This window comes from Medicago truncatula, chromosome 4 (assembly GCF_003473485.1).
Source record: "Medicago truncatula cultivar Jemalong A17 chromosome 4, MtrunA17r5.0-ANR, whole genome shotgun sequence".
In the NCBI taxonomy this organism is placed as follows: Eukaryota; Viridiplantae; Streptophyta; class Magnoliopsida; order Fabales; family Fabaceae; genus Medicago; species Medicago truncatula.
Window position 1 is genome coordinate 7,647,877 of NC_053045.1, and position 11,978 is coordinate 7,659,854.

Below are 11,978 nucleotides of genomic sequence, written 5' to 3' on the forward strand. Positions count from 1 at the left end.
CCTAGAGAATAATTAGTGAAATCTTGACCATCCACGTGTTGTTATCTTGTGTTGTTTGGGTCCACAAGCCTACCCTTGGATTAATTACACGATTATATCGTTTTCATCGCACGTCTTATTGTGGTGTGCATTGGCGATAAAAATGTTGCATGCTTTTCTATAAAGTCAAATGTAGTGTGAAAGTGAATTCAATAAAATTGATTCTGTTGTTGCATAAAAAAAATTAATTTTAATTAAAAATGATTTTATTTAAAATTGGAGAAGAAGGGGTGAGTTTATTACTCCTTTAATCCTTTAATTATAAGTGCCTATTCATTTGGTTTTTTCAATAAAAATAGTACCTATATTCCTTCAAAAAAAAAAAATAGTACCTATTTAAATTTTTTTTTCCCTAAATATGGACCTTCCAATCAATGACTACAAAATTCGTATTTTTCTCAGGTCTTGAATCAATGACTACAATTGCCCTATATTCGTGAAAGCAATAAATTTCTTACTGCAAGTAAATTAGTTAAAAATTTGAGGCTAAAAGTAAATAACTCATAACAAAAAACAATACTTAAATTTTAAAGGGTTCATCTAGTACCACCAAAATCTGATAAATGTGTCTATTTGCAAGACCACTTTTATGTTTCTTTATTTATAGAAGATTTATTGTTTGGATAAATAAATATTTTAATAGTGATAGTGAAGTACGAGTTTTCTGACAAAAATATATTTCTCAATTATATCGGATGTCACGGATAAGTTATTTTAAAGGGAAGATTCATTGTTGTTGATAAACAATTGTAAATTTGTTTAGTAGTGAGTTTTGTTAAGTAGTAAAACAATTGTAAAATAATCAATCGTTGTTTAAGCTTAATTATGTCCCTTGAAAATAAATTCAATTTTTACTTCTCAAAGGACATGAAGTGAGACCTATTAATTCTTATATGTTATGAATATTATAAGTGGATCTCCATATAACAAATTAAGTTATTGGGTCATACTATTAACTCATGTATAATGTTTGTTTTTCAAGTAATTGATGTTTGTTTTCCATGTCATTTTATTTTCCAAGTTATTGTATTTTTCAATAAATAAAGCTCGGACGTAACCTAATTGTGTATCATAAGAGAATGATCGAATCCTCTCTCTTCTTCTTGAGAAATACAATGACTTGAGAAACAAACATCAATGAGTTAGAAAACAAACACAAGATTATGCATGAGCTAATAATATGATCCAATAACCCAATTGCTATATGAACATCTACAATTAAAATATTCATAGCACTCTTCTTTGAATGTGCATCGAAGATTATTCTCCCTCTTTTAGTTTTGTGGTGATTATTCTCTCCAAAAACTTTGAGCACACAATGCAAGGAGAAAACTTGTGAGTTCTTCTCTATCAATCAATTTTTCTTCATGTTGGGGAGGTTACTCTTAAATCAGCCCATAGTAAGAAATAAAAACAAGGTGTGTGAGTTTGTGATTTAGCCAAACCCACATCGTGTGAAGGAAAGTTACAACGGGATATTAAATCTCTAAATGACTTACCTACTATGTTGCAATGCTAAACCAAAAGCACAAGATAAAATGGAGAATAGGGTACGCCGACGTGAAGCGGAAGAAGGAACTTTAGGTAAAGATCTCATGTTCAACTCACTTATGTGATTGCTTTTGAACTAATTAATGTGAATGATCTCATAGACTCTTCTCATGATTTAATAGTGGTATCAAAGTTTGGGTTGCTTAAAGGGAACAAACCCTTCAAATATTAAGTCTTTCTGACAATAGTAGAGGTGGTCACGTGGTCTGTCCTGTCCTATTTATGGATCTCTTTATAACGGTGAAAGCATATATTGATTTCGTTTGAGCGGGAGTATATCCATACAAATGGATGAACTCACACTTGATTGTTTACGCTATGGCTCCAAATTTCTTGAGGGGATAGGGGATGTATACACTTAATAATTTATTGTTTCCAAAATTTATGCAGCTGAATTGTGGTAAATATAAATTATGCTTATCAAATACGCAAATGAGAAGTTAACTAGTATGAAGATCACTGCAAATTATAAACATTAAGTAAGAATAACCAATTGATTAATTCAAATTAAATTATTTAGAGAATCACTTATTTAGGTTAACTTTCTATAACCTAGATTAAAACTAAATTGAATTATTAACAAGTAAATAATAAAAATGATAATCGGTTCAATTGAGTGATTAAGACTATGGATTCTAAGAATCCTTTTTGATGCAATTTAATCATATTTTCTAAGATTAAACCTCAATCGAGTTTCTTTCAAATCAATAAAAAAATTATGTTTTTCGTAAAACGATTTTCAACCTTAAAATTGAAGAAATTCAGAAACGGAATTTAAAGAGTTAAGGAATAAAGAGAGAAAATACAGAGATTTATAGTAGTTCTCCAACACCGTCCTTGCGAGTGGTCTAATCAACTCCCAAAGACTAAAGTCAAGGGATTTTTGTTGAATATTTAACACCAAATGTTTGGTACAAAGGTTAGACCAATATTGTTTGTTGAGACTTGATATATCTTCTAAGAACCTTAATCCTTTAACAATTACTGATTTAGATTTGATTCTTGCCCCCCAACCTTAGAAGTCAAACATCCTTGATCAACCAATACGATGAGCCAGTCTATCTAAGAGTCTCCTCAATCTTAGTATGAGTCACCCAATCCTCTTAGACCTCCTTTGATCTTGAGCAACCAACCTTTGACTCTCCTTTGATTGTTGTTAAGGTGTCAATTGAATGATGAATAAATTAACCCCCAAAACCTAAATGGATGAAAACCTCGATATTTCCTTTAGGTTTTAATTGCCCCTATTGCAAAATCCTATAGTGTCACAATCTGATGTACAAAGAAATATTATCTATGTAACTCTCAAGATTATCTGAATACTTTTGATCTAGGGTTGTGCCTAACCAAGTACTTCTCCTTATTTAGTTGTTCTTGGCCAAATATGGATTATTTCATGGGATCCCTTCATGATCCGACTGTAGTATGAGCTCCTTTGGGTTCATTTTGTGCATTTTATATGGAGAAAATTCAACAGATGAATATGACTAAGATTAACTCTACAATTATACACTCTTGAAGACTCTCATTGAAGAATTGTTATACATCAAAGACTTGTATGATCATATTGAGGCGGCAACCGTTACACCGAATGATAAGTCTGATGTTAACTTGAAGAAGATGATGAGTTGATATTTGCCCAACTTCTTGCCTGATAACTGGGAAGTTCTTGTTGAGACACTAACGAATTCAACTTCAAATGGGAAGTCGATAGTGTCAACGGTTAAAAAGAGAATGCTTGATGAAGAAGCTAGAAAAAATAAGTGTTGTTTGATTGATACTCACACTCAGTCAAGAGCTATAATTACAAGGACACGAGGGATAAGTCAAACATACATTTTATAAGCATGAAAAACCTAAAGAGTCGAAGCAAGTAAAGAAGAAAGTCTCAAAATAGAAAGGAATTTACATAGTACAAGGGAAAGAGACGAAGTAACAATTTCTTCCCGTAAATGGTACATCTCTAGAAACATGCACTTATTTTTTTACCTAATAAGTGACATAGAGTTTCCTTTCATGAATCTAGTCCTCATAAGAGACCAAATCTTTTAGATTTAGTTCACAGTGATATTTGCATGATGGATAGTAAATCTATCGACGGTGCATCATATTTTGTTACATTTATTGACGACCACTCTAGAAAAGTGCAAACTTTTGTTATGAAATCTAAAGGCCAGGTACCTTGTATTTTCATGCAAGTGATAAAAGAGAAAAATGAATGAAATTGAACTGCGTTATATTATATAATGGTGGTGAATACTGAGGTCCGTTTTGAAGAGTATTGCAAATAACATGGAATCAATTTTCGAAAGACAACTCCAAAGACGCCTCAACATAATGGAGTTCTTGATATAATGAATTGTACCAATAATGAAAGAATCAAGTGTACATTTTTTCATGCAAAATTATCGCAAGCCTTTTAAGGTTAAGCGATGAAAACTACAATAGATTTGATCAACCATTCTCATTCGGAAATAAAACTTTATTTTATATCTTGTTAACTTAATGGCGATGTTCTAAACATAGTGTAGACATGAAAGATATCCCTTATGACTATTTAAGTGTGTTATATAAGTTTAGTTTAAGTAGGTTGAATTCAAGGGTTCATCAAGGCCAATAAAGACTTAATGGCTCAAAAAGTGCTGACTTAAGTGCTTATAGATTGTCGGTCAACGAGGCCTTTATGCCAATAACATAGTTGAAATGAACCAACTCGTTACCAAATGGACCAACTTATGTCGATATATGCCAACTCGATGTTGATGAATAAAAAAAATTCTATTCAAACAACACACAATAATACATTTCATTTATAATACGCAGAGATTTATGATCATATTAGCCTTTAGTTATACATTATACAAGACAACCAAACACAAAGCGATCATAGCTCTCATAACACCTTCAACAAAATCTAAGAACATTTGAATTTGATGAAGGTTAGATCCATGACCACCTCATATTATTCTAAAAAAGGAAACACATGCTTCTTATATATTAAATGTGTACTAATATACACACAATTACACATATTGGTTCCAATATATCTCTGCTTCAAGAGGCATATGATGCACTTCATTTGCAGTTGCAAGGGTCACATGTGCAGCTATCCCCACACTTGCAGCCACCATCCTCAGCTGCTACACCCATTTCAGCACCTTCGAATTGGATCTTGGCCGGACCAACGCCCAAAATCACGGTTTCTGTGGTTTCGCCTTCGGCATAGTTCAATCCACTAGACCTCTTGTTGCATCTGCGAAATAATAAAAATCAATTAGACACATGAAACATTAGACTTTTAAAACAAACAATACTGCAAATAATTGTTTAAGTGATAAATATCAAAGAAAGAATAAACTTTATTTATAAATTTAGGCGGGCTAAACGGGAAGCATATCTAATTTTATTGCTACCAAAAACTAATTTAATTATTCCTATCAAAAAGTAAATTTAAATGTGCTTAAAGAATATACACCAACTCTACAATATATTTTTATTCAAAAAAAAAAAAAAAAAAAACTCTACTATATATTTTTTTGACAAATACTAACTCTACTATCTAATAACTTATTCATTTTTCAATGGATTATTTCAATTTGGATCTAAATATTTGTTCCTAACTAAAACCTATGAAAGACTTGAGCACAATAATTTAGTTTACGGGATCAAATTTAATAACTATATTATTGTACACTTATTTTAAGAAGACAAACTAACCTATTAAAGTTGATTAAGAAAAATTATTCACTGTTGTTGTACGCTAATTTTCTTCACACACTGAAGTCTAATATTTAACTCTTTATCATTGACTTAACGAGTAAGCACCAAGTCGTTGTGTATATCTTATTAGAAAGACAATTTATTTTAATAGACTATTTAATCCTTTAAAAAGAAAACTATTTAAGCTCTTACTTGTTTTCATCGACAAGCTTTAGAAATTCACATAAATAAAGTTGAAATACAAGCACGAATATATTATGATTCATGATCTAGTTTTTCAAGTATTTTTTTTTCTAAAATAGTCATAAAAGAAATATAAATATCCCCTTCTAAACAAAAATCAAATTTCATCAAAATCATCTGCTAGTGACCAAGTATAATAATTTAATTCTTTCAAAAAAAAAAGTATAATAATTTAATGATCAAAGTATTAAAAAAAATAATGAAAGAGACTAGAGCTCAACTCTAGAAAACCTATGAAGATAGAGATAAAAAAGCATCATATTCATATAACCAACCAAAAGAGTAATGAAAAAACAATCAAAATATCCAAGAATCATCATAAATTAAAATACTCATAATTTTGTTTGGAAAGCAACAAAAAGTTAAGGTGGTCGATCCTTACTTGCAGCTATCACCACAGTTGCAACTGCTTCCACAACCACAGCTAGACATATTTTCAGAAACAAAAGCAAAGAACAAATTTATATTGGTTTTTAATGTAGCTGTTATCTTCTTCACTAGAATTGATGTCTTTTAATCATGCAGCTTGACCCCTATTTATAAGATGGAAGAGAATAAAAAGTGAAATCTTGACCATCCACGTGTTGTAATCTTGTGTTGCTTGGGTCCACAATCCCACCATTGGACTATTTCCACGTAGACATCGTTTTCATCGCACGTCTTATTGAGGGGTGCAAATTGCAATTGCCATAAAGTTTGTGGAGAATTCTTTACTACCTCTAATTTGGTCGGTTAATGCTCTACTCTTATAAAAAAAGTAGAGTAGTGATATTTGAACAACCATCTTAAATAATTTATGTGATAATTTCTTTTTTTCCTCCTTTTTTATTGGTCAAAAACAATGAAAAGTGAAAAAGGAAGAGAGAGAATAAGAGTATAATGTGAATATGAGAGAGAAAGTTGTAAAAAAATATTGTACAAATATCATTTTTCTAAAAAGAATATATCTTTTTAATTAAGATTTTTTTTAGTGAAATTGTAGAGACAAATCATTTGAATTTTTTTGTCAAAAAAATAAAAATTATTGAACTCTTCGAAATTCTAATAAATGACAAACTTGTTTTAAATGTCCAGAATTAGATTAAAAGAGACACGTAAAATTGTATCTTATAATTTTTTTGATAAACAAAACATATTTAAAAATTAAGTTTTATTTATAATAATTAAATATAAATAAAGGTGTCTCCGTAAGATTCACACAATTGGTAAAGAGAATGTATTCTAATATATATATATATATATATATATATATATATATATATATATATATATAAGCCAAAGTTTGGATCTGAATATTGAACTTATTCAACATTCAGAGCTGATTTTCTATGGACCTAACTATTGACAAAAAAAATATAAAAAAGGGTCATGATAATAATCATGTGTTCTTAAAATATTTTTATAGATAGAAAAATTTAATTCCTAAAATTTTGAAGTGTTAATAAATTTATCCTTTTCAAGATAAATTTAGTTTTTAGACTTCACCTAAATTTATTTTACGGTCTTGTTAACTTATACCCTTAGAACACAAGATAATAAACTAAATTTAAAAATTTAATCTTAAAAATTATGTGCATTCATTAGATTAAAAGTTTAAACAATTATCTCTTCAATGTAATATTTATTTTTTAATTCTATTTTAAGATCCTTATCGTGTACCATAAATTTAATTTTTAGACTTCACCTAAGTTTATTTTAAAGTGTTAGGGCACCATGACATTAAATGACGAGTTGGTAAGCAACAAAACTACGTATTAGTTGTGTCTTCACCTAATTTTTTTGCATTTCTTGCTCTAAAGTCAAATCTAGCTAGTTTGATTCCGTCGTGTTCGTTTTGTTAAATACTACTTCACTTCTCTATTTCTCCGCTGATAGATGATTACTTGTTTGACTAAATAAATAAATAATACTAATATTTTGATAATAATGTTGGGTAATATCGAATTTCTTATGAAATTAATCTAAAGTATTTGCAAGATGTTTTTATACTAACAGTTAAAAGTTTTTCAAAATAGCCTACTCCAAGAATTCATTTCTATGAAGGTGTCCACATCTCCTAAATTTTAATTCATGCTAAATAATAATTAGTTCATAAGTCTTTGCTCAACTGACAAAATGCTGAAGGGTATGACATGTCTTTAGGGCAAAAAGAACTTAGGAAATTGGGGATAAAACTATTAAGGGTGTGGATTCTAAATGTGATGTTGATTTAACAAAGATGTGAACTATAATATTTAAATATTATGTTAACCGACGAATAAAATGTTAACGTTATAAGATGATGAGGTATGATGGTAGTATAAATGTCATATGACGATGATGAATGACGTAATAAAAGATGCTTATGAAAGACTTATGGGGAAAGTAGAGAGACTTGTAAGAGGGTTATTCATGAACAAACAAAAATGAAAATGATAGTAAATTGTAGCAAGGGATAAATGTAGCGACGAGACTATTTGAAGAGTGTGAACTTAGGAAAGTTGTTAGGTTGAAGCGGAAAGGAGTCGAGGTAAAATGGTAAAGATAAAGACAAGATGAGGCGTAGGTGAACGAGGATTTGGGAGGATTAGGTTAAATAAAGGGATGTGATGAAAGATGTCAGTCGCGGTAAGGATGAATATTGAGTTACTTATGAATAATGAGACAAGATCATAACAGTACAAATAACGAGGACGAATTTAGAGAACTGATTACGATGTTGAGATCATTAAGATGAAATATAAACGAAGATAGTGAGTTGTGTATGAAATAAATGAACAATGTGATGGGTAGTAAGAGCGCTGAGTCAAGATATGAAAATAATAGAAGAAAGTAAGAATAATGAGAAGAAACATAAGGGATAAGTGAAGAAAAGGGGGTTGTTTTAGGAATAGTTCATAAACAAGGGACAAAGATAATAGAAGAAACTTAGAATTAAAGATTGAGTCTAATGATTTAAACTAGATATTAAAGGGACAAACCAAGTAAAATAAGTGCACGATGTTAGTGGACTAAGGTAATAGACGACAAAATGATGAAATTAATAACCGACGATTGGGTCTTACAACTTAATAAGTCTAGTCGTATAGACATAAGTTATTATGAGGAAAGACGAAGGAGTAGTAAAAATTGTAAAGACCAAGGATGAAGGATAACGTAGGTTATTAGGAGTAAAGGAAGCGGAGAATGTGGAGGAAACCAATGATGAGTGTAAGTTCTAAACACGGTATGAGTTTTTAACAAGAAAATGGGTTAGATATGATTAGACGAACATATGGTATATATTAATAATGTCGAGGTTGTAATGATGATGTAAAACGACATTATGATTGTTATACGACGAATGACGAAAAATGAAGAATGACGAAAGATGACGGATGACGAAAAATAACGAAAGGTGAAAAATGGCGAATGAATGAATATGATGTAAAGATGATGTGTTGTTTATGTGTCTTTCTAAATGAAGTTTGGTGAGTCTTCATGCATCATATCATACTGCATAATGACGAATGAAGAAATGTATGTTTTAGTAACATATCTTTGAACTACATTATTATGACGCTAGGATCCGGTACCGACATCCATTTAAGTCTAGGAATGAAGTATGCTGCATATATGTCAGGTTAGGTGAATTGTGATATGTGCTAATGATGTGAATATGGTATGTCTTAAAGGTGTGCATAAGAGGAATGTGCTAATGATGTTTATGAAATAAATTGTATGAATATTATGATGAATGATTGATGATGATATGACGAATGCCCGATGATGATATGATTGTCTACTTTATTACTCATGTATCCCAATATATGTTATGATGTGAATTCTCACCCCTTTGTTGTTGTTTATGTATTTTGTTGTCGTACATATACTCACGACGAAGAGCTTTAGCTTTACGGGACGCTTAGAAGGTGGTGACAAAGATATACTCCCGAAGCTATTTACTGGTGATATTAAGTATAGTAGAATAAATATGTGCTCTGATCTATAACACTTGGGTTGGGATTAAACGTTGAATGTCTTCAAATTATGAAGTTTAAGCACTATGATGTTTTATGCTATTTTTTCCAAATGATGTTAAAGAGCAGATATTTAAAATTATGAAATTTCTATGAAGTATCTTCCGCTTTTGTATTTGATTCTCCATTATCTTATCATGTGAAAGATGAATGATTGTGTGTGACATCCTTTTTCGTTAAAACCATGATTATTATTATATAAAATTACGTTGGGAATTAGGGTGTTACACAATCAATTAAAAAATTATATATAAAAAAAAAAAACAATTGCCACATCACCATTCCGTTTGGTGATTGGGTAGAAATTGACGGCGGGGACTATTTATGATAATAGAGTAAAAATGTGGGAATTTTAAAAACATTTATCGACAATGTAAGGATTATTTCTCAAAGAAGGGCAAAATGTAGAGACCAAAAACATATTTAACCTTTGAAAAAGTTGCATATACTGATTTTCCCTTTCTTTTTTTTTTTTTGGTAAAGACATATAATTGTTTTTCCTTTTTTTTTTTTTTTTGAAAAGACATATATTGATTTTCCTTTTTTTTTTTTTGAAAAGTCATATATTGATATTCCTTTTTTTTTTTTTTTGGAAAGATATGTACTGATTTTCCTTTATTTTATTTTTTTTTGGAAGATATATACTGATTTTCCTTTTTTTATTTTGGAAAGACATATACTGATTTTTCTAATTTTTCTTCTTGAAAGACATACATTAATTTTCCTTTTTTTTTTTGAGTAAATTACACTCCCCTCCCCTCAAAGATGCTTGAATTACACTCCCCTCCCCTCTTAAGTTAAAATATACACTTTACTCCCTCAATATTTTTTTTATGTTAAAATTTATACTCTCCTCCCTTATAAGATGCTTGAATTACAAACTCCTTCCTTAATAATTAAATATGCACTACACTTTAATCTATTTGAACATAAATAAATATTCTTATAATATATATTAATTTTGAATCACCATTTAAGAAAAATTAATTCATTTCTTTATAGTTTAAATGTCAATGATAATTAAATTTAAATATATTGCTATTGATTTTATAAATTAGAGTATAAAATTAACTTTTAAATAATCATGCTTTAATGATTTTAATAATTTTTCACATATTTTAATTTTGTTTTGGGTTGTTTCATATTTTATAATAGAGTTTAAAACTACATGTTAATGAAATTGTGAATAAAAAATAGCGAAAAATATGTATTCAATTTTTTATTATATTAAAATAGACTCGTAATACTATTTTTTTTAAGTGTGTTAAATTTTTTTTTTTTTGCTAGATTATTAGAAATAATAAAAAAGAATATTGAGGGAGTAAAGTGTAGATTTTAACATAAGAGGGGAGGGAAATGTAATTCAAGCTTCTCTTAGGGGAGGGGAGTGAAATTTTTTCTGATATGTTTTGAATAAGAGGGGAGGGGAGTGTATATTTTAACTTAAGAGAGGAGGGAAGTGTAATTCAAGCATCTTTGAGGGGAGGGGAGTGTAATTTACTCTTTTTTTTTTTTGATAACAAAACTTTTTTAAAACACAAAGGCATAAGGAGAGCCTCAGGAAAGGAACAAACACACTACAACAGCACAGAAGAGAAAAAGAACAGGAAAAAAAACTCCTAGCCCAAACCATATAAGTATATCTTCTTTATTTTCGAATGAGAATAAAATTTATTATGTGAACCTTGTTTTTAGTCAATGGTCAGCCTTCATAAAGTCTTAATGTACCTTTATATAATTTTGGTCAAAAAATTGTTTATTCCTAATATTAATATTAATATTTTTATGAAAGGAAAATAATTTTATTCAAAAAAAGAAAAACATATATTAATTAAATGGTTTTAATAGTCATTTTACCAGTATTGCTAAGGGGGTCTGTTTGGGAGTAAGGAGAGGGAGAGCTTTGGATGATTACAGTGTATGAAAAAAATAAAATAGTCAGCCCATTTGAGAGGTCATCTGCCTCCCCTGATAACCATATAATCTAAGTATCACATTAGGTTACGTTAGACACACTAAAAATCAAGGAACACTCCATCAGTAAGGTCGGCATCTATCAAAACATAATTCTGTCAAGAATCTTTCAATTTTATATGGATTCTTCAACTATTCAAGGTACATGATTATGATATTAATTATATTGGTTAATAATATGTTGTATTTTCATATTTATGATTTTGATCCTCTGTTAAAATATCCTTCATAACAATCAAGAAGATGTCTATGGCGAAGCATTGAGTCTGTTGCTTAAAGACAACATCAATGTAAGTATTAATCAATATTTTTCATTCATTATTAATTAACTATTCTATTAGAAAAACACAAGAGTTTCTTCTCCTAATACGATAATCTATCTTTTTAAATGTCACAGGGGATGTTAGAAAGTTTTAGAGCGAGGTGCAAGGATATGGTCAAGGAAGATGGAGA

The 11,978-nt window shown here is 29.6% G+C and overlaps 1 protein-coding gene across 1 annotated transcript; it reads right to left on the reverse strand.

The window, feature by feature from the left end:
- Positions 1–4,349: 4,349 nt before the first annotated feature.
- LOC25491580 (metallothionein-like protein 1) lies at positions 4,350–6,094 on the reverse strand. Its single transcript, XM_013599548.3, has 2 exons — positions 5,936–6,094; positions 4,350–4,843 (listed from the first exon to the last, which is right to left on the reverse strand). The coding sequence occupies exons 1-2, from the start codon at positions 5,983–5,985 to the stop codon at positions 4,666–4,668; spliced, it is 228 nt and encodes a 75-aa protein (XP_013455002.1). The 5' UTR covers positions 5,986–6,094; the 3' UTR covers positions 4,350–4,665.
- Between the last annotated feature and the right edge of the window lie 5,884 nt (positions 6,095–11,978).